Consider the following 24,213-nt stretch of genomic DNA (forward strand, 5'->3'; position numbering starts at 1 on the left):
TTTCCCCTCAGTTCCTGCCTCCTCCTCCTCCTCCTCCACTTGCAAAGGCTTCAGACTCCAACCTGAGTCTCTGCGGAGAGGGGCAACCCGTCATAAAAACCCAACACGCAAACAAGACACTGAACAAATATCGTTATCTCTATATAGTTTTCTCAAACACCTCCCCACCTCCCCACCTCCCCGAATTTATGGGACTATTACTCTTGCTTGACATACAGAAGTAAAAAAAGAATGATAGGTCAGCATATTTTCAACACAGTAGTAACTTTTATGGACTGTGAGATTAGAGCATATATAAAAGTGGATGAGCAGAGGTATACACAGTCTGAGCAATTGACTTCCTGTTTATCCTATTTCCCCATTTTCTTACAGCAATCTTCTTATTGCTAGGAGGATTAATGCTCTCCCCTAAGCTTCTCAATCAAAGTGTTAGCGTAAGATATCCTAGCCTAGTGTTTCCACTAGTCATTTTCCCCTCGTGTTGTTTACTCAGCTCCGTTTCTGTTAATGAGAACATCTCTGTAACAACTCTCCCACACTGCCGCACCCACAGCTCAGCCCGGTCCACCAGCGATGACTCGCATGTTGCATTGCATTGGAGCCAGACCACGTAGAGACAATCATGGGCTCAGATAGCACTAATGCCGTCTCTCCACAGTGAGGAGATCACATTGCCGCCTAGTGTTTCCTTTACGTGACCCTATCTGAAGAGCCGCTGTGAGCAAGGATGATGGCAGCTTTGAGGTCGATACCTCGGCTGCTGTCGGCTGTTGTTTCCTCGCAGGTGGTCAGGGTCGTTCCCCTTGATCACCTCAATGACCTCTCCAGGCCAGATTTGTGGTTGATGTCATTCTGTAGAGGAAAATTAGATTCATAATGATATCTATGTTTTGCGAGATTGTGATGTGCTGAAGTTTTTGCCACATCTGAACTGTGTTTGAGTTAACACAACATAAAGTCAATCTGAATGATTTATTATTATTGGATTCCACTATTATTGCATTACCACATGCTCTTTATTACTTTCTCAGTAGACATTACTTTTAGATTGCTTCTGTAATTAGCTCATTTACTTGTCTATGAAAATGTGACTTCATTATTTGTCAGTTGCGTGCTACTGTAAACTGTTCCAGATGAGTTGATGTTGCTGCAGTCTATTACCAGATGATCACACACATTTTCCAACTACTCCACAGCGAAGAGGTTGTAGTTGAGGAGAGGGTCTTTTTAGGGGCTATAAACTGACCTGGTGTTCATTTTTCGGTCTTGAAATACCTTTTGTCAACGCTTTTGTCCCATTTTTAGTTGCAGTCAGAAGCAGAGGGGGCCACACAAGGCCTCTTACAGAAGCTATAGCCAAAGTTCAAAACACTTTTCTACCCTGAAGGCAAAGCACAGCACCAGGACAGCATGACTCATTCATTCTTATAGAGACAGTGTAACCTTGTCCTTGAATTTTATATCTGTGAGCACCACAAGGAAGAGTTTCGCCTTGATCTTCTTCAGCATTGCCAGACGTTTGCAAGCAGCAGGAACATAGCTTTAGTTTATGTTTTGACAAAATCTGCCAAGGAGACACTGAAAAGCTACCAACAAAAACTCCATTATAGTGTACAATACAAGCCAATACCACACAGTTTGTTGAGTTTAAGGCTGTAACTATTGATTATTCTTATTACCAATTAATCTGATGATTATTTTCTTGATTAATGACATAATCTATGAATTGTCAGAAAACAGTGAAAAATAGCTGTTATCATTTCCCAAAGCTTAAGGATATGTATTCAAATGTCATGTAGTCCAAAACACATTTTTCAGTTTATTGTCATTTATGATGAAGTAACAAATCTTTAAAATGACTAAAATAATTCATTTTCAAAATATCAAAATTACTAAAATAATTGATTATCAAAATATTACATTTTTCTGTCTAGCAATCAACTAATTGTTTCAGTTGTATGTTATCTGCTTATTCTGTTTCCCTATGTCTATAATTCAATAGAAAGTGTTATGCTAAAATGGTAATATGCTGTAGTGCAGTCCTGTAACTTGTAATTTTTATATATAGTACTTATAGTTGCACCCAAGTAATATATACAGACTCATACTATTTTGATTAAAGATTCATTAGGGAATCTATAATTGTGTGATATTGTTTTAGTCAACAAATGCCACATCAAGATTTACCAAAGTCTGGAGTGTGGTCTCATTTTGAAATTATTTTTAACATTCAGCAATATTTTATTAAACTATTGGTTGTTTTATCTTTAAAAATGAAAAATCCAAAGCGAGACATACAGTACAGAGCTGTTATGACACTGCTCCAGAGACACTATCCTCTCTCTGCAAAACGATGTGGTCCGATGAGTTAATAAGGTCAATAGAAAGGAACATTTTGTGTGCTTGAATCTTTAAATTTCTCCTTTTGAAACTTTCTGGTCACAGGTCTGACTCTGTACAGTCTTAATTATCCAGTTTAAGGGACACCTCATCTCCTCAGGCTGTACCTGAGGGATGTGGCCTCAGAGAGCGTGACAGGATTAAGGCAAGCATGACATTACTTGGTTACTGGAGATTCCTGCTCTTCCCTCGATGTCCTCAATGGCCAGTTTCTTTTTTATCTTGGATGGAGCTCCTCTGTTCTCCCTGGTGGATCTGCATAGATAGACTGAATAGTCCAAGTTGAGAACTGATCTGGTTGTAAAAGAAAAAAAGAGTAGAGAACGATGCAAAAAGCAAAAACAACAAAGTATTACTGTCCTCTAACATATCCTCCCATGTGGCAGCACAACAGGCTTCTAACTGAAGAGGAGATCCTATCAGTGAAGAGGCGATCCACTTCAGGCAATGGCCTCATTTGCTCTCTATGAGTGTCTCCCTGAGTGAAGTGGTCAGCTTTAAGTTGATCTGAATCCCTAAAGGCTTTTTTTTTTTCAAATCTTAAAGTAGACTGCTGGCAAAGGGTTTCACATTTCATCCTTAATTATTCATTTAGCCCTCAGGAGTGCATTATATTTACCACCAAGTCTGTCAGTCACAAAATAAGATTGTTTTGGAGGTACACTAACAATGCACTTGACCTTGAAAAAATGTATGGGTTATGCTCTGGTTGTCAGTACATGTCCACCCCAGAGGAGGCTGCAAATCATGTATTCTGCACATGATGGATCCCATGTATGTATAGTTTTCTTGTCATGCTTTCTGTCAGGCTGTGTATAGACTATATTTGTGTGTGAAGCAGCCTGTCAGCCAGAACAATAGATACCACATTCATGAAAGAGAGCCGTGGTGAATCTATAATGTAAGCTGCAATGTACAAAAATTAAGCCTCACAGCCTCAAAAAAGGGTGTTTATGAAGAAGCAGATTGCAGTGGCAGCTTTCCTAATGGCATTGATTGCATGATTTAGCATTTTTTGACACTGTTTCCAAATGACATTTTGTATTTTTGATTCATAATGAGATGTTTAATAGAAGCAACTGCTGCTTGCGTCGTTGTTTTGCAGCCTGTTAGGATTCTCAAAGCAGATACTTCTTTCAAAGGGCAATTTCTTCTTGTCCAATTTAGAGGGCCTTATTTAATGTTAATGAACTCAGAAGTCCATTTCTTCTCACTTGAATAGTGATTCAGATGTCCGGAGTCCTGTGCTGAAAGTGTGAAAAAAAAAATGTCTTTCTTCTCCTTTCATTCAGGGAATAAGCTTGCATTTGCTTGAAATGGAAATCTTCACGCCGCTGATGTAAAGTGCATAGCAAATGAGAGGACTGTGTGGGGAAAGTCGTTAAAGTTTGATTGGGTGTAACCTAGCCTGCACTCCCTGTAATGATGCTGGGAGGGGCCTTTGAAAATTGAAAAGTCCCTTCTCCCATCCGTTCTCTCTTTTGCCTTCTGCTTTGGCGCGTATCACTTCATCCACAGTTGTTTTCTTTAGTGTTGCTTTCTCCGAGATTCTGTGGCAGCCATCTTGCCGGTCATGACTGGCTGCTCTGGAACACTCTACTGAGCTGTGTGACAGCATCTGGGTGAGGGGGGGTCCCAGGATATTACCAAACCCGCCCCCTAATGCAAACAATCCCCTTTTTAAAAACACATCTTTTTCTTCATTTAATCTGGTTTGCTAAATATTCCCGTTCTCACACTCTCTTCCCTTTTCTCTCTATATCTATACCCTGCCCGCCCCCCCCCCCCCCCCCCCTCCTTTTCTTCACACGAGCCTGCACACACACCCTTGGATACACTGCCTCTAGTTTCAAGACAAGGAGGATTTGACTTGCATGAGGTCTTGGCCTATGCATCTCTCCATTTAAAGAGCTCTGACTGTGTGTGTGTGTGTGTGTGTGCGCGCTCTACATACGGGTGTGTGCTGGTGTGTAAAGCGCATGCTAATGCGGGTTGGTCTTGGTCCTTGGGATCAGACTGAAGATGACAATCCAGGGGGCACATTGTGTGGGCCAGCAAACTGAGCTCCACAGATGGGAGGAGGAGAGAAAGGCAGACAGAGAGCTGTAAGACAGAGACAGAAGGAGAGGGCTGCCATCCACTGCCCCACTTCACTTTTAACTTCATTTTTGAATCGCACTCCACAGATCCAGTAGCCACTATGAAACCAGCTTTTGTGAGTATTGATTCCCTTACAGGCAGCAGCTCCAGTGGAAGCCATAAATCTTATCTACCTGCCATAAATGAATTGAATGGGAAGATAATTGATGCTTTCGAGCATTTCTGTGTATATTATATTCCTTGTATAGCCGGCTTGATAGGTACTTGCTGATTGAAGCTTGTTGATTTGCTAAGTACAGCACAATGAAACAGAGAAAAGCCTGAGCCTCTCCCTCCTGTTGTCTTTTCTACTTCTGAGCGTGTTCTTTAAAAAGTTAATCCTCTGTGGCATTTTAAACTGTGGGCATTTCTTGGTTCCTTGTTGCTTTGTTGTTGTTGCCACGCTCGTAAACTCAATGCAGATTTTGGGTTACTTTTATTTTCTGTGAGGACAAAAAAACTGGCCTTGCTGTTTGGGTTTTTTTTTTTTTTTTTTTTTTTGGTGAGAGTCTAATGTAGTTGACCTGCTGAGATCAAACCAAACTGTGGGTGTGTGTCACAGCCCAGTGCAACCAGCAGGGGAAATCTATTCTCTAATCCCCAGCAGCAGGAACACAGGAGCACCACAGGGGGCTGAGACATGCAACCACTACTTAGCGTTCCTCCAGTCTAGTCAGTGCAGAGAGGCGATGCCCTTCCTGTTCTGTGTTGTACAAAGGATTTCAACTCTTTCCAACTTAATGGAAGAGATATATTTCTACATCTTTTTTTTTAGGGACAAGTTTGCAAAGTTATGTAGGAGGCATATTGTTTCCTAAAAGCATAAGCATGACATTGTGCTATTTCAGGAGAAAGTTGATGGGACTGCTGACAGTGCTTTGTCCCACTCTGGCATTGAGGTGTTGGCACCTGTTTCAAACTGAGTGTTGTTTGCGTTCCCCTTGATGCCATTCAGTAGTCCATAGTTTTCATCCAACCACTGTTTTGGTGCCAGCTTGCCAATTGGAGGCCGGTGGTCTGGGCACACACTCTCTGCAGCAGCCTTTTTGTTTCACCCTGAACGAGCTGTGCCAGGCATCCTTTAGCTCTCCATTCACCCTCCTCTCTTAGCTTCAACTGTGTATTGTTTTTAGATTTTTAAAGACTAATAAGAGAAACAGTAAAGGAGCAGTCAAGTTAGTCTTCCACTCAGTCATCGTAGACAAGCAGGCCTGCTGTGAGATGCATGATAAATAGCTTTATGAGTCTTTAATCACACGCTGACTGCCTCTCATCACTGTTAGCTCTACAGCTGTTGACCTCCACCCTCGCCGGTGACTTTTGACCCCGTTCATTGTATCTCCTCGCTCGTAGTGAGCCTCCCTCACAATGGGCTCCTCTCCATTTCAGGACTCTGTATTGATCTGATCCTGCAGCACAAAAAACACATTCCTAGCTCTCTCTCTCTCTCCCCTCTATTAATTCTCATGGCACCAGGCTTCTTAGTCCTCGGCCATGTAATTCAGAGGGTTTTTTTCTTGTTGTGGATGTGTTTTACCTTGAGGAAATCACTGGGTCATGTCCTCTGATAAAGATATATTTACCCTGCTCCAACACTATATCACACCTGCCTTTCACAGTGGCTGCTCCTAAATCTCATTGGACCAGCTAGTATTCCCCTTTCCATTATACTGGACAGGGGATGCTGATACACCAATGCAGGTGTGTGTTTTTTGTTCATACTTTGAGTGTATTTAAATGAGAAAGCTTGCTATGCTGACCTTTTTTAACAGTAGAGTGAGTGTGTTTAAAATGCAACCAGTCTTTCTCTATTCTTTCTTCTTACACACAGAAACTTGATGCATTCACAAATGTATTCTGAGGTGGCTGGAGATGCTGCAATGGAGGGGACAGAATTTTTTTTTTTTTTACAGCCTTTCCTTTGATGTATAAAAGTACATTGGGATATCTTATCTCCATAGAGCCAAAGAAATTGCCTTGGCAGTTGAATTGCATGTCTGCTCCTTATTGTGCCTCTTCTGCTCATCGCTCAGGAGTGATGCCACCGACAGAAGCATTATCCTTCCTTCAGCACAAACCTCGGTCACTTTATGAGACAAGAGCAACTGCCATGTCCTTATAATCACAGCAGCTACAACAGCTCTTTACATATTGTTCTGCTGATTAATGCCGGTGTTCATCAACTGCCCCCTAATTGGCTTTGTCCCACTGACGCCTAATAATGTATGTTATTTTAAGTGCAACAAAAAAGGCAACACATTAAGACTTTGTAATAAATTATAAACAGAGAGAAGAGGTAGCCATGCATAAATGAACATACTCACAGTAGCCAATTGAAATGCAGTAGCAGTTTTTCATCTTTTACGTCCTTGCTGGAAACAATTAGGGGACTATTACAGTTCTTGTACGCCATAAAAATCAGGCAAGATTCATCTTGGCTGCTGAAGGCCTAAGGACAGAAACATTGTTAATAAATTAAGTACAATGTGCAAGATTTTTTTTTTTTTGTTCCTGTCATATCTTTGCTCAGGGGGCAGTAATGACCACATTAGGGATTAGTGTGCCAGAATGAGGGGTAGAAGACGCTGCACTTGAAAACTTACTTTGTAGAAGTGACACAAAGGTGGAATTTATGGCTCGATCTCATTATTCAAATCTGTAGAAAAACCAAAGTCTAGAAACAAGTTGGGGTTTTATGGGGGTAATAATTACAGGATATGCAAGATTTGTTTTCATGGATGGGCTCAGTAAACTCCTGGAGTCTCCGTTGGTTGCGTGGCAACCTCAAGACTCTAGTTTTAGCAGAGCTGTTTGGCAGATTTTGTTGAAAAACTCATATCACATGCTTACTATATGCTTATCCCTAGAGTAGTATACAAAATGCTCATCCTTGTTGTGTTTTGTTGCTCACCTCCTCCAAAATATGTGGAGTATATTTAATTGTTTGGTTGAGTCCGGCTTACTCATTTCTAAAGCACAATAGGACCCCTCATGCGTACAGATACACATTCATACCAACAGTAGCCAGTGATTTTTTTTGCTGACTCACCTGGGTCTCTGTGCTCAGGTAGGAGAGATGCTGCCAATTCAACATCTATATTCCTGTTTAATCACTGATGTAGCGAACATGTGGTGCTGATAGATGGAGGTTATTTGTTGAGCTTGTGCGACTAATCTACCATCTGTCCAATATGCAGTGTTCTAATCAACAGTATGGAGGAGTACATTTGGCAGATGGATAACTAAAATAATGTCATTTTCTAATTGCCCTTTGTCTAACACCTCTCCTGTCTGTCTTTGCTTGCTAGAATGAAGAGTTGAGGATTACTGTTGAACATGAAAATAACAGAGAAGAGACTATGAAATAGTACTTTATTGTACAATATACTGTAGTACAGGGTGTGATCCCCAGGCTCCCTGATGGCTTTATGTCTCAGTTTCATCCAGTTTTCTAAAATTCTTCATCTTTTCAACCCCACTGATTCTTCAATGATTTAATAATTACTAAGGCATTGCTTATGTGTTTTCCATATGAAATAGTGGCTCAGTTGCATTTATTTTATCAGCAGGGATGGTTATAATCAGGATGATTATTGCAGCCCTGCCAGCTGGCACATAGTAGGTAGGTGAACAGAAAGAAGGCAAAACAAAAACCTGAATTCTCTCTCAGCAGACACAGACGACTTCTGCCACCACAAATCCACGGAGATCAAATTCCTTTGACAGCGTAAGACGTCCCTCTAATATAAATATCTCCTGGTACCTCTTGGGGTTTGGCTCTGTCCTCTTCTGGGTCGTTCTTTGTAGAGGTAGATGGGATTCTTTCAGCCTTCATGACTCCTTTTGGATCATGGAATGACATAATCTCAGTGATTATTCATTTCTCCCTCTAAGCAAGTCTAGAAGCCTTAATCTACTGTTTGCTATCCAGTCTAACAGCAGCACATTTTAAACAGATAGCATCGTTCTTGGTTGTAAGATTTCTGTCTCCTCCTGTGACAGCCATTTCTCTTCCAAAGATTCGATTTCACTTCTAAACATCTACGCGCTGATTGATGATGAGAACTTAACAAATGTGGACTTTCGCTCTCCTAATGGCACATTATTGCCTTATATAATTACACTAATGGGATCTGTCTGGGCGCTTTTAGAGCAGCAAATAGGACTTATACTCTATATAGCCAGTGGCAAGACAGTCAATTACAGGCAAACTATCATAAAACACCTTCCAAAAAAAGGCACACTAAAGATAAGTATTCACTTCAGATTGTTGCACGGGCTTGTCATCAGAAAGAGTTGGAGTGACAGGATCTGACAAGTGTGACAGCAGCACTGTCAGTCTCTACATTTTCATTTCATGCGCTCTCAGTGTCAATGTAAACTCAGCCCTGCATTGGTTGAAGACGGAGTCACGTCTCTATGCTGTGGCAGGTGTAATATTGCAGCTCTATAGGCCACTGCTGCTTCAATGCCCTTATGAATATATTTGAAGGAAATAACAGTATTTTGTTACATGTCTGCATGTGAATGACATGAATATGAGTGTATATGTGTGGAGCAGCAACCTTATCATTTTGGCATGCATTGTGTAGGAATGCATGTAAGTATTGCAAGAACTCATGGTGGTCTGGGATTTTATTGGGTTTTTTTTAATCTTTTCATCCTTTGTATATTTTACTCCTTTTTGTGGATTGTCTTCAGAGCCTCAGGTGCCTTGAAACATAGTTACACATGTAATTGGGGCACATATTATGACACTTATAGTTTAACTTGCTTCAAAGTCTTTTCTTTGAGAGCTTCATGAATATAAGAAAAGCTTGAACCACTTCACAGTGTCTTTGTATCATTTTTGCCCTCGAAAAAACTTTTGTGATGATTTACTGGGATGTCTGTTTAAATCAGTATTGTTCTGGCTGCAGGCAGCAGATGAGACACTTCTACCTGCAACCAGGATCCTGTAACTAAATTACTGACTGTAATGTTGTGGCCTAAAATGATATAGGCACAGTCGCCCGTCAAAAAAATAAAAAAAATACCACTGTGACTGACTTTTCTCATGATAAAGATACCCTAACACTCTAATTTGCTTTTTCAGGGGGTTTATTGTTTAAGGCATGGGGGCATTTCTCAGTATTTTTGCTGGTGAGAGGTAGAAGTTAAACTGTGATGGTGCCTCCAGATTCTCACCTCTCTCTCTTCTGTTCCTGTCCTCAGATCGAGAAGATCATGACACTGATTGGTGCTGGCATCGATTTTTCCAGAGATCAGCAGTATGCTACACCAGGTAGAGTATGATTATTACTGACACTTGATGCTGTGAATTGTTTAAGGAGAACTGATAAATTGCCTCAAGGCAGCGTTTAGTTTAAGCTGAAGACTACAAGTTTAAAAGTGAAAGAAATCTGTGGGTGTGGAGTTAGAGAGAAGTGAGCTTACCAGACCCCTGTACCCTGCTTCTAGCGCCTCAAAGCAATATAGGCTGCCCCTTGTATAACACACCTGAGTCTCAGACAAAACATTTGTTGGTCAAATTGCATTGTGGGCAATGTAGGTTTTGACCAGGAAGAAGAGTACATGGAAAAGACTATAAAAAGAAGATGCTATCTCTGCTTCTGCAACTGTTTATTGTGAGTCCAACAATGTTACCTGTAGATGTACCTGTTAATGATAGATTACTCAGATTCAAAAATGTATTATCAATGAGAGGTTTGAAGGGGAAATGGGGAACATGGTAGTTTTATATGTGTACTTGTTCCTCAGTTTTATCTGTTTTTTAGTCATCTGTAATCAATTTCACCACTGTGACTTTTATTATTCTATTGTGAATCTTTCTGCACGCTCCCTCGCTTTGAACATAAAACTTTAAATTACCCATTTAGCTGCAGGCTAAGATTTCAATGGGTAGATTTAGAGTTGCTTGTATTGTCTCAAAAAGTAGCTTAATACTTGATGCGTATGGTTTTATTGTCATGGGAGCTTCTTTAACAATGGCTGCCTTACTTGTCTTGTACCTCATGGGGGCCAAGGTTGGATTTATTTTGTAATCAAACTCCCAAGTTATTTGATCCATATGAGTACACTCAAGGGAAATCAAATGGGTACCTAAAGGCATGGTTAATAAAGAAGGAATCTGAAAACAGAGAGGTTAGATATAACAGATGAAGTGAGGATTTGGCTTCAGAGAAAGGTAAGATGATGCGTTTGAACAGCTTTTGGTATCTTGATTATAGAGTGGTTATATAGTGTCCATATTATATACCCTGAGTCGTGATGTCTAACCCAAAATCAGCCTATTTTTAAACCAAAGGGTCCACAATGTCTCCTGTGCACTAAACCTACCATTGGAGGGTACCAGATGTGGTTTTTATTTTGAAGACCAAAGTTCCTGAGAGACCCATTACAAGAACCAGCTTCATCACTTTGTAATGAAATGTCTTTGTGTTAAGGATTCTGTACCTGTTCTCTCGTGTGTTCTTCAGGCTTTTCAAAAGCCTGTCGTCAGGGTTGATGGATGGTGCCAGGGGACTGTAGCAGCAAACCCTGAACAATCGACTCCTTCCCTCCAGCTTTCCCCCCCTCTCACATTATTCAACATTCACCTCCAGTTTACACTTTGCCTGAGCCCCATTTCAATACATTTAAGCAATGCAGCAGATGCGCAATTCCAAAGTTGTCTGTCTTCTCATTCTAGCCCTTATGTTTGTTATGCCCTGCGCTGGAGTGAGCTCTTTAAATATTAACCACTACGTATGTCAGGGGATGAGCTCATTTTGCTTTGTAGACGTGAGGAAAACTGAGCCCACTGCAGTAAAGTAGTTAGCGCCCCATCGCTGGCTGTATCTGCCTGGTCTATAAGCTTCTCTGTAAGTCCGAATCTGCTCCTCCTGTATGTCTGATGCACAGCCTTTTAGCTGCCATGCCCACAGCGCAGTCTCAATCAAGCAGCTGTCAGCAGGTCATCAAGGGACTCGCCGGAGAGAGGACGCTCTGTGTGCACATGTGAGCTGATTGGCTCTATGCCTGCGGTCCCTTGTACTTTTTCACCTCCCTACTGATGAAGTTATACATCAGAGTGAAAAAGATGGTGTAGGAAACCTAACGAGTGTGTGAAAAGCCCAAGACTGAGATACAGAAGCTGCAGAAACTCAAGAGCAAATGCTAGTAATGAGGGATTGGGGGGTCTGTAGCTGAAGCGGTAGCTCGCACTGACAAAGAGCAGCCACCTGCAGTGTTTCAGAGAGAGAGAGGGAGAGCGAGAGAGAGAGGGAGGGAGGAGTGGAGAAGAGCATGCAACGAGGAGAGAGAGAGAGAGAGAGAGAGAGAGAGACAGTGTGTGTGTTAAAGGGAGGGAGAGAGGAATTGCAGGCAGCAGATACAGCCAGGACAATAGAAGGACGCCACCTCAGGATCTGTAAGATTAGGTGGTCCGTTCCTCAGCCTGGAGCAGGCAGCAGTGAGTGGACTACAGAAGCCTTTTTTTTCTTTTGTGGAAAGTGGCTGCTGCTGGACTTTTGACCACATCTCACAGACTGTGCCAGACTGAGAAGAGACAGTTTTAGCACTCTCTCTCTCTCGTCTACAGAGGAGTTCATTCTGGGGGCCAGCTATTACTCAAGTGCTCTTTGAAGTAGCTGATTGGATTCTCGACTGGATTTATTTTTTTCCTTGATAAATCTCAGAGAGTGACCGAAATGGGATTTATGACGCGGAAGTATCCTCTGGAACAGGAGAGGTTCTGTAAATAGACAAAAGCAACACTGGCAAGGAAAAATAGAAGCTTTGAAATGTGTAATGTGTACATTAATTTTATTTTAGGTTATGATATTAGTTTGTTATTATAAGTTGTCACCTTGCTCTGTCTGTAAAAACAAATGTAGGGAATAAGCAACTGTTTCCTATGAATGGTAAAATGATTTACTCTGTAAATTTTTAACTATTGATAAAATTAAGAGTAAAGGTCACAACACAGGCTTTTAATTAAGGTGTGTCATAACTGTTTACCATAGTAGCAAATGTGTTTTCTGCTATAGAACCAAGTCAGAGCATAAAAGTAACATGTTCACATCTGTCCCTGTGCAGGTGAGGCTCCTCTCAGCTCAGGCTGCTGATAGCCGTCAGTGTAGCTTTGGTTCTCAATCAGTCTCTGTTCATTACAGTTATTATTTCATGTTTCTGTTAGCCCCTTTGCTCTGCTCTCCATGTGAACACTGTCATGCTCTCGGGTAGATTCCTGTCTGGACTGTGTGTGGTAGATTATATGTTGTGTGGGATGGATTTGTGAATCAGGGATGAGCCTATTTGCTAATTAAGCGTCTCTTGCTTCTGCCCACAAGTTTCCAAAGAACTTTCCACTGGTCCGAAACAAATCGTTTCCCCTGGAATAACTCCCCCCCCCACCCCCCGCTGTTATGAACTGCTGCTCTCCTGTCTGACCTCCTGTCTCAGTTTCTCTTGACAAATATGGAGCTTCATTAAATCAGCTGCAAGTTTTATTTTGGGCGGAATTGCTTCCTCCTGACATGGGACCTTTTGACTTTTTTCCTGTTTGGATATGAACTGTTGTTTCCAGTACAACAGTTAAGTGAGGCAGTTTATTGTTGATTGTAAATGTGTTTTTGGCATGTTCCTGCCTGACCTAGCTAAGAATTTTGTGGATACTAGTGGGTAGTAAACCAGCTCACATCCCTTTCATCATCCGCTTCGCCCCTGAGATCAGGGACACTTCATTCCGTCTTGAGTGACTGTGGTTCGGCCCCCGCTGCTCTGCGGGAGCTGACGCCCTGTCCATAAGAGGACACCCTGACTTCCTGTTGCTGGTGCGCTCGGCTCTGCTGGCCGAGAACGATGTGGCAATGCCACGTCTCGTCCTCAGAGTGCCGCTGCTACCGGCTGAAAGGTTTCTCCCTCCTGAAGCGCTTTCCCCTGTCAGCAGGTGCTGCAGGCCGGCTGCTGGACCAGCCTGTGGGAGACTGGCTGGAGCACGTGGGGCTGCCGCAGTACGAGAGCAAACTACTCCTCAATGGTTTTGATGACCTGCACTACATGGTGAGTTCCACTTTTTTTAAAATAAGTCCAATGACCATAGTCTTATGGTCTTTCCTTACTTTAATGATTTGCTGTTCTTATCTTTCTCTGTTTACTGTTTCTACTTACCTCTCCTTGTGTCTTTGTCAATGAACACAATATTGATGCCATCCCCTTCAGCTGCAAGATGATCTTATTACCTTGTCTGAAGTTCAATTAGCAGTAATCTTGTTATGACCCCACCCTCTCCAACTTGATTCTGATTCAAATTTGCAATATTTTATTACAGGCACGTAATTTCAGTATCACACATTATGTCAACAGCTTTATAAACCTCAATATATTCAATACTGGATTCAAAGTCCAAAAAAACCTTTCCTCTCTCTCATGTGACAGGCTCCCAGAGCATGTATTGATGTTTGCTAGATTTACTCATTTGCTAGATTTACTCATTCATTCATCTATGCTGTCAAATATTTAGTTTTCAGAAACTTTTATGTCATGACCTGGTTGTGTATTGAATTTAGTTTATACTGCTCTCTGCCTCCCAGACAGTCTGCCTCCAGCTCAGGAGGTCGCTGTCATGGCCTCTAACTTACAGTCAAGCACTGAGAAGCAGCTGATACCTGGCCAGTATGGAGGAGCATCTCAATGAGCAATGGGATGCTGTTGCCTTGCCGACATGTTTATAGAGCCCACAGTGTGTGACGCCACTATGAGTTGGCTCTCTTGCTTTTGTCAGTAATGATGACTGATGGAGGAGCGAAAGGAGGACCCAGCTGGCAGGCCAGGGCTAGTGGGCATGTTTGAAATGAGACAGCCATCTTGTGTGTCAAGATAAAAACTCTTTCCTCCTCCATCAGGCCCGTCATGCTTTTCTTTTCTTTAACACATAGAGCTATGTGTTTGCAGATTTCCATCCCATTCGAACACCAAACTTGATTTGATTTCAATGGTTTGAGGAGGAAACATAAATGCACATAAATGCAGACCACAACTGCATCCTTATGCATTCTCTCTGGCTCTGGGCTCTGTTTTTGTTGAATATTTAGAGGTAGGAAAATACCTTACAATGCACAATAATCCCAGTGTATAGCTGAATACTACATAAGGAGCTTAAATCACCATTTGCCCTGAAACTGTGACTCTTATATACTGTGATATGCATACAGTGTGTGAAGGAAATTCACTTATCAGTTGACTGTACACATTAACAGTAAAGTAATCTTGTCTTCTTTTTGTATGGCCAGTGCTCCTGTAAACTAGACATCTCACAAATGGACAAATCTGTGTTCGTGTTAATTTGTTCAATTACAAATTAGCATTCAGTTTAATGAATCGCCTGAGTGGCTGCCAATGTCATTTTGATTTACATTCCACAATAGCAAACAAAGTCTCATTTATAATACCCTCACATGACTCTGTGATTTGGTCAGATAGTGTTGCCCATGCAAATTTGACTTTTTCACCTGTCATCCTGCAGCAGGTTGTGTTTTCCAAAGTATTTTTGTGATTTAGAAGATGACCTCTGACTGCCCAGAATGATAAAATGTTAGCCCGAGGCAAAACCAATGGTTCAGTCCAATATATTCAGACTGCTCAGGGGCGGGAAATGATTGAATCATGACAACAGCAGTCCCAAGTTTCCCACAGTGAAATGAATAGAATAGTGTTAAAAAGTACTTAAAATGTAGTTCTTTTCATATTGTGTTTCTATTTTTTGGTCTCACCTCCATTCTAGCTTAATGTGATGTAGGTTATGTGTTACACTTTGGTTTGTCTTGTTGTTTTTTGTCACTAAAAGCTTGCTAATTAGACTTATAAATACTGTAAAACACTCCAGACTGCACGCTGGCTGGGTGTCAATTCATCTGGTCTAATCTGGTCAACTGTTTCAGTATCGACAGTAATGTTTTCCTCTCATGGAAGGCATTACAAAGCTGGAAACTTAACACAGATGAATACTAAAAATCAATGTTCATGCTTTTCTATAGTGCGGATTTATGTAAAATAGACGAGGCTCCTGCAGCTATAGAATAATCAGAGAGCAGAGCACACCTCTGGTTATCTGTCTTTCTCTCCCTCTCACCCAGTGTCATCAACAGCCACGTTTAATTCTGTGTTGAAGCAGCCTCTGAAGTTATTCTCCAGGTTTAATCTTCCTACTGTCTTTTGAGCCTTTCCTTCCTTAGCCCTGAGCCCTCTCTCTCTTTTTTTCTTCAAGCGGAGAGCTGGCAATTTCTCTATCTTTAAACACGGCTTACAGAGCACCTGGCTTTCTGAAATCACTAGAGGGTGTAGGAAATAAAGCTGGGACCTTTTAAACAGCGTGTCCTTCTCACAGTAAATGTTGACCTTTTTGAAAGAATTGCAGTTTGGTCTCAATTGAGAATGAGAATGACGCTCTGACCTTGTCTTTGTGTTTAATGTGCAGTTGTGCATTAGTGTGGATAGAACAGGACCAGAGCATATTTCACCATGCTTTGCTTGCTGGCTGTGTTACCAGATAGATAGTTTTTTGTCTAATTGTATTAGTCCTATCAGCCTCAAGGCACAGATTGTCACTGGTACATTTAGATTTGTATGGAACAAATCCATTCTCATAATTACCAAACTGATTTATCAAAATCTAAAAGCATATCACACGAACTCCGAAATGCACTTATGGGGTTAGATATCACTGATATACACCATTGCTAGAGAATCATGCTTGAATGAAATCTAATTAAGAGTGTAATGCCTCCGTGGCGTCCCTTTTTATAGCTGAGCTTTTACAATCGAAACTCAAGAAGTCAAACTAATTTGCAGATAAAAAATGGAAATGGAAAAAATTCAGTATCAACTGAGCAGCAAGAAACAGACCCCCCACTGCCTTAGGATCGCTGAGCTGCCACCATGTGTATAAAAAACACTGAAAAACAGTGTTTTAGAAATAGTTTGTCCACTGTAGGCAATGTGCAGTGAGATCACTAATTAAACAGTGTTTACTCTGCCAGTTGGACCGCTGTGATCTCCGTCTACTCTGCAGGCTTGCTCCAGAATTGGATCAATAACGGCAGCGATTGTATTGTGTTCAAGCACCGAAGCAGAGACAAGCCTCTTCTGAAACCAATTAGATGCGTTTTATCGACTCATGGAGCAAATGTCCTGATGAAACAAGCTCTGTGCAGCCATGCCGTTCCTCAGTCCTCGCTGGCACTGACAAGTAACGCTCTTTGAAACCAAACAGCTCCTTTTTCGCTGTACTCAACTCATGAGCACAGCTTCTAGCGGCTGTGTCGTCAGCTGTGACAGGGTCAGCCAACAGAGATCCAAGTTAGTTTGTATTCGAGGCAACTGTGTCACAGATGCACTTCTGCAGCTAGCGTTCATAGAGGCAGCTAGAGAGGAACAAATTCACTTAAAGTCTCCAATCTGCGGAGGTGACTCAGTGGATAATAGAAGCAAAATCCCTCTTAAGAAAGATGTTTTAATCAAAAACTTGCACGAAGGTGAAAGAAACTTCAGAGAATATGCTGCATCTGTTTGTACTTTGGTGGCTGCATCTGTGTTATCTTAATTCAACACAGTCTTTTTTCTTATTACATCCCTTTTCGTTCTTATTCTCTGGTATTGAATAGATTCAAAGTGGATGCGCTGGAAAGAGTCAATGGCACCAAAGCCTGAAGACAAATTGGAAATTCAGTAATGGCTTCATGTATTAGAAGATCAAGGATTGGGGATAGATTCATTGATTTCTCTGCTGTGTCATTGATGGGGGTTGTATTGTGTCCATTTGCCTGTTTGAAAAGCATTTGTACAAGGATAAAATATAGGGTTGATTTTTAAACATTTTTTTCATTGTCCCTGCACATTCAATCACAGTCTCCTCGTAGCCTTTTTCACAGGTCTGGTGTGGTTGCATGACAGCTTGTTTAGCAGGACAAACGATGACTTTCATTGCTTTTGGAGAGTGAATTTAAACCAGAGGGGACCAGCTGTGGCCGAGGAGAGAGAGCAGCATTTTAAATAGAGGACAGAGTAAAACAGAGATGGATGGGCAGCACAAGCACAGACAGAAAACCATCTAGCTTACACTACTATAGATGTTTTCTTTTCATCACACTGCACTGTCAGCTCTTTCTCAACTAATGTATTCTCACTTGGCCCCGCTGAGCCTGTGGTGGAAAAAGTGGCCACATCAGTCAGAAATCTCCCCACAGTGCTGCCACCACCTCGTCTTTTCAAGTCACACAGTTTGTGTTTTCACAGTCGTTGTGTGGGAATAAATGGTTCAACAAGATGTAGCAGACTGATGAGAGTTTTATCAACTCAACTGCCTTTCAAAGATTAGATTTTAAAGAGCTTTGAAGCATTTTTCACTTAATAAGGTCTATAATTTAACATCCTTGCCATTTAGTGTGATTTGTTTTCTGTCAGGTAACAAAATGTAGATTATTACTGCAATTTACAATTATTTTCATTATTAATTAATGTAGTGGGTTTTTTTCTTGATTAATCAATTACATTTTAGAAAATTCAGTTAGAAATGTCCATTATCATTTCCCAGGACTCAAGGTGGCCCCTTTATATTATGACTGAAAAACTGAAAGATAGTCAGTTCAGTTATCATGTATAACAAAGAAAAACTAGATGATGTTTTTGGCATCTTTGCATGAAAAATGACTGCAATGATTATCCAGCCATTTGTTTCAGCTCTGATATGGATTGAAACAAATGCCCAGTGCCAAAATGTGTAGCGGCTGCAATTTGTGATTATTCTTCGTTATGAATTCATCTTTTAATTTTTGGAGATTAAAAGATTAATTGTTCGGTCTATAAAATATTATAAAAAAGCCAACCACAATTTCACAAAGCCCTCATAGGTAATGTCTTCAAATTACTTACTTTGTTTGATCAACACTCAAAAACCCCAAAATATTTAATATATGCAAATACAAAACAGCCTTAAACAGTTAATCAATTATTCAAATTCTGATTGTGAATCGACTAGATGATTAATGGCTAATCATTCCAGCGCTAATGTCAGTCTCCAACAAGGCCACACAACCCAGGCAGCCCATTAGGAAATATCATTTGCTTTTCCACAGAAAACATTATAACAGGATTTTTGTTCAAATGTGGCGCTTCCTCAGTGATGGATGACATAAGCAGCATCTTAACATACTATAAAGCTCAATAAACTGTAAGTGTGGGTGAATCAAGACATCAACGTGCAAAATACACAGAAAAAAACATGAGAAATATGAAATAGCAGCATTTAATAAAACACATTTACTTAAGAGTAAAAATGCAGAAAATGAGACAGAGACAGTAGAGCCAGTCTGTCTGAACTATTTCCCCCCGCACAGCCTTTTATCAGTTCATCTCCAGTGGGACAGTAATGCAATGATCCATGCACTGTCAAAGTGCTATTATCCATCCAGCTCCCCAAATAGTTTCAATCCGCAGCTGGAGAGGCAGCGATCAGCGTGTTGCTGCTCAGAGATAATGGGCTTTAAGTTGTCAGTTTAGTGCGAGGTATTAAGAGAGCGAAAGAGATGCGTCATGATGTCTCGGACTCAATCTGAGCTATAACTCTGGTCGTGCCTCACCACAGTTATGACCGGGGTCATGCACCCATTTTGCTCATATCTTTTCTGTCTTTCTTTGTCATTTTTCTTTCTTTCTTTGTCTTTGTTTATCTCTCAAAGTTCCCACAGATTTCTTGATTTCATTCTGGCTTTCTATTTTTGATTTGATTATTATTAGGAATTTAAAAGCACATCAACTCAAAGGAATATCGTGACACAAAAAAGTCCCAGAGGGTAGCACTTAAGATAGCATTACTAAAAACACTTATTTCCAAAGTGGTCCTCAAAGGAAACAGGCACATCACTAACAACACAATACATGGCATATTAACAGATATGTAACATTATAGGATAAAACTATGAGTCCCCTTGCTATTCCACAAAGATTCAGTCTCCCTTCCATAAGAGTGAGCCATCACTTCTGTCCACAATGCTGCATTTACTTTTGTTTTAAGTATTGGCTTTGTTTGACTTGGTTTAGTATGCAGGAGCAGTTTGTTCCATAAGGAGATCCCAGTGTCTGTCTTTGTCTTATACTCTGTCTTTCTTTGTCAGACTTCCCACAGACAGGCTGCTGATGAAAACCTCTCATTACATTCAATTTCATACTTACGCTCTGTGACTTCTCTCTATCTCAATTGCTTACTCAACAAAATTGTGATTAACATCGTGTCTCCACTGCAGCATTACACAGATTAGTCTGCAGTTTTTTTTTTTTACATTCACAGACAGATTCACTCATCCTTTCTGCCCCTTGTTTGTATCTACCTTGTCTGCATGAAAAACAGGATGTCAGGTTTGACCTACAGACATCTCCTCTTCTGTCCTGTTATACTGTGAGAGTGTGTCTGTATGTGTGTGTGTGTGTGTCTCTGTGTGTGTGTGCTTGCCTGGGTGAGCACCATAGGATTAGTCCGAGGTTCATATTGAAGAGTCAGCCACAAGAGCCCTGAGCCGTCACAATTTGTTCCTGAGGCAGCATCTCGCATGGAGCATCATGATACTTTAGCAGATGAGATTTAGTTGCTGACTTCTTCTTTAGAAGTAACACAGCGAGTATTTGCGGCTCACTCTTCTACAGCGAGGATGGACTATTTTACTCACTGGTCATCTGAGTAGTAACTAGAAAGCTGATTAATGTGATTGCTGTGTAAAAATGAAGAGTTTCCTTTTACATATCAAGAGTGTTTTGATTTTCTCCTCCTTCCATCAGCTACTGTCCACCATCAATACCCCAGTATTCGTACCCCTCCATCTCATATCGCTGACTACTCTGCTATTCTGACATTGATTTATCACTCCTTTGTCTATTATCCATTACCTGCCTGTCACACTGTCTCCAAGGTGATACTGTGTGTAACCAAAAATGGGGCTGTCCATCGTTCACACACATGCTTGTCAGTCACCTCCCCCACACACTTAAGTCTCATTTAAGGGGTTATTGACATGGCCCCCTCACTAGGTTGAGACCCAGGGAGGAGTTTGAAGATCCTCCTCACTCAGGAGTAATCGACATTTTTTTATGCAATGGCACCATTACTTGTGATCGATACTAACCCTGCAGCATAGGCTCTTCTCTTACAGTTTCAATCAGATTGTATTCTGTGTTTTAGATTTTCATTCTCATTTTCATTTGTCTGAAATTTTTTTTAATTGTCTACAAAAATATCAGTAAATGGTATTATCTGAATAATTTTTAATAACTTTTTCTGAAATACTGCTGTATAATAGAATGACTTCATGCCATCATCACCTTGAATTTAATCAAACTGAACAGTGAAATATATGTTACTGCACACTGCAAATGAATTAACATGAAAAATTGAATTGAATGCCTTTATTATCATTGTACATTACAGTACAACGAGATTAAGAGTGCTACTCCACTGTGGTACACACATACAATAGATAAATAGATACAAAAATATACAATAAATACAACAAATGTACAAAACACTCGAAACACAAGCAAGTTGGTTGTTTTTAAAGACTTTCAATAATATTCAGTTCATTTTCAGATTTGTAATGGGTGTTAATAAACTAATACACATACAGTATCAGTCAGAGGTGGGAAGTAACCATGTATTTCTACTTGTTCATTAGAACAGCGGAAGAATTATGAGTGTTATGAATTGGTCACATGACAATCGCTGCTCATCCACATACACTAATTTCTGTTCTACTCCTTCAAAATAAAACATCTTTATGGTATGAATGCTTAACCGGAATAAACAGAAAGAGTGTGTGTGTATATGTATATACGGGAACCAGTGCAAAGTGTTCTGGCAATATTTATTATCAAGAAGCACAAAGTCATTCCTTGTCTTTCTCTAGTTTATTCAGTCGTCAGCAGATGGACTCCTTGCTGTCTCAAGCGTGAGATGGCACAGCGAGCCCAGAGCAGAGGAAATAGTCAGATTATATACAATACATTATCTTGTGAAAGGATGACCTTGTTCTATCATCAGAACAATGTAAGCACAATAGTCACGTCATAATGTGTGTACAATCAGGACAATGGTTAGTCAGTAGATTATAACATACATGATGTTCACTCAATGTTCAATGATGTTCACTCAATCAGCATTTCATGTAACATAAGTGGTGTCATTGTCAGCAGATTATGACACACACATACACCTAATCATATGACATAGTTGCTCATTTGTGTCAGAGAAGATGAATAATAAGAATTCCCATTACAAAAGTTACTACACATATCCTTTAACAAGCATTTTATTTTGTGTTACAGGGGAGCAATGTAATGGAGGACCAGGACTTAAGAGAGATTGGGATCACAGACCCAAGCCACAGAAAAAAGATCCTGCATGCAGCACGTTCTTTACCCAAGGTAACAAATCATTGATTTCTACTTCAATACTAATCTCAGTGTAGTAAGACCTGATTCACTGTCTTGCTTTTCCTCTGATGTTAGATCAAAAAGAGCTAATCTCCACTTTAATACCATGGCATGTTCTGTAAATCTAACTCATAGTCTGTCAGTTCCTTTGAGATAACCGTACCAGTATACTTGTATGAGGTTATTGTAGCCAGATCCTTCAGAGTGAGGCAAGAAAGTTATTTAAAGGCACCATGCAGGGCCAGTGATTGCCCCGAAGCTCTCAAAGTATCAGTGAATGATTTAGTCCTGTCCTACAGGTGAAAGCACTGGGCTGTGATGGCAGCAACTCTCTGTCCTCCTGGCTGGAGAATCTGGGCCTGAACGAGTACTTACACAACTTCCTGGCCAGTGGCTACCGCACTCTGGACTGTGTCAAAAACCTTTGGGAACTGGAGATTGTCAATGTGAGTCACAATGACGTACATGGGGACTTTGAGGAGTATCAGAGGGCGAAATTAGTTTTGAAGTAAAATTCCGCACAAGGGAGCCATTTTGACAGTTTAAACTAGATGAGAAACTGAAACTCTGAAGGTGAATACACATACTGTAACTTTGGTGCAGAATATAAGTAGTTCAATTGATCAAGGCATAAATGTCAGAGAACAAAACAGTAATATTTGAGGTAATGATACTTGACTTCAAACAAGAGCTAAGCACATTTTCTGTTTTCTGCACATTAAGAACTGTTCTAAGACGACACATTTAGGGTACCCTGCTGATTATGAAATCAGCAGGGTTTGGTGTTACTTTGTGTGCCTCCACCTTTCCAGCATTTCTGTTTTTTCCAGTGCTGCACATGTGTTAACCAGATGATTACTTCTTTTCTCCAGGTGCTAAAGATCACCCTACTTGGTCACAGGAAACGCATCATTGCTTCCTTAGCTGAGAGGCCCTATGAGGAGCCTCCTGTCAAGCCTCCTCGTTTGTCTCAGATCAGGGTGAGGAGATGCTCAAAGACTATTATACCAACATCATACTGGACTTTACATGTATGGGAAGAAGGGCTGAATGAGTTTAGTTACGTTCATCGTGTGACAGCTAATTGTGTCCATCTCTTTAGTGCCAAGACCTGCCTGGATCCCAGACCTCATCTCCGCTTAATCTGATGGAGTCTTACACAGGACGCTCAATGGACCCTCTGCTGCCAGTCGGAGAACCAGGGAGGAAAAAAGTGCAAGATTCCGACTACGACGTCACCCAAAGACATCGCAGTGAACGACACAGATCGCATGTATGTAGTTTATCTGTACCTTATTGCCTCTAGCATCTTTGTGTGATTGTATTGTGTCCCTGCATGTCTTCTTTGACAATCATATTTATTTTCTTTCCAGGAACGGTATGAAGAACGGCATCGAGAACCCCGTCTGACCCTGCGGCCGCCTAGTCTGGCAGCACCGTACGCTCCAGTCCAGAACTGGCATCACCAGCCAGAGAAGCTCATCTTTGAATCCTGCGCCTACGAAGCCAATGTACGTTTTTGCCTCTCTTGTTCATTGGGCGGCTGTGGCTCAGGAGGTAGAGCGGTCATCCTCCAATTGGAAGATTGGCGGTTCCCGGCTCCTCCAGTCCACATGTTGATGTGTCCTTGGGCAAGACACTTAACCCCAAATTGCTCCCGTTGCTGTGCCAGTGGTGTATGAATGTGAATGAATGGTTAAAATTCCCCCCTGATGAGCAGGTTGGCACCCTGCGTGGGAGCTTCTGCCATCAGTGTATGAATGTGTGTGAATGGGTGAATGACATGCTACATAAGTACAGTCTATTTACCATTTACCATGTTGCTGTTTATGTTGAATATTTGTAAGTAAGTATATTTCTGTCTTCTATTCCCTTTATAGTACCTCGGTTCTATGCTTATTAAGGATCTGCGAGGTACTGAATCCACCCAGGACGCTTGTGCCAAAATGCGGGTATGAGACAGTTTTCTTCTGTAATCCCAATGGACAAACATAGAGTATTTTTCGAGTATAATAATTATATTATTGAGTATGATAATTTACCTTAATGTCCTTTCTGCCTGTGTCGTTCATTTTTCCCTCCAGAGGTCGACAGAACAAATGAGAAAAGTCCCGACCATCGTCCTCTCCATCACGTATAAGGGTGTGAAGTTCATTGATGCAGCCAATAAGGTTCGTTATTAAAAATCATTTTTTAATCCCACGTGTCATGTTACAC

The 24,213-nt window shown here is 41.0% G+C and overlaps 1 protein-coding gene across 4 annotated transcripts in view; it reads left to right on the forward strand.

The window, feature by feature from the left end:
• Positions 1 to 24,213, forward strand: part of LOC128356807 (ankyrin repeat and SAM domain-containing protein 1A-like) — a 65,969-nt gene that overhangs the window by 34,061 nt on the left and 7,695 nt on the right. For all 4 annotated transcript variants that reach the window (XM_053316940.1, XM_053316941.1, XM_053316939.1 and 1 more), the window contains 9 exons: positions 9,754 to 9,823; positions 13,472 to 13,584; positions 21,889 to 21,987; positions 22,296 to 22,442; positions 22,869 to 22,976; positions 23,099 to 23,269; positions 23,370 to 23,507; positions 23,877 to 23,948; positions 24,081 to 24,167. In XM_053316940.1, coding sequence (XP_053172915.1) covers positions 9,754 to 9,823; positions 13,472 to 13,584; positions 21,889 to 21,987; positions 22,296 to 22,442; positions 22,869 to 22,976; positions 23,099 to 23,269; positions 23,370 to 23,507; positions 23,877 to 23,948; positions 24,081 to 24,167 — 1,005 coding nt within the window. The remainder of the gene's footprint in view (positions 1 to 9,753; positions 9,824 to 13,471; positions 13,585 to 21,888; positions 21,988 to 22,295; positions 22,443 to 22,868; positions 22,977 to 23,098; positions 23,270 to 23,369; positions 23,508 to 23,876; positions 23,949 to 24,080; positions 24,168 to 24,213) is intronic.

The sequence above is a fragment of the Scomber japonicus genome, chromosome 4 (genome assembly GCF_027409825.1).
Source record: "Scomber japonicus isolate fScoJap1 chromosome 4, fScoJap1.pri, whole genome shotgun sequence".
Taxonomy (NCBI): Eukaryota; Metazoa; Chordata; class Actinopteri; order Scombriformes; family Scombridae; genus Scomber; species Scomber japonicus.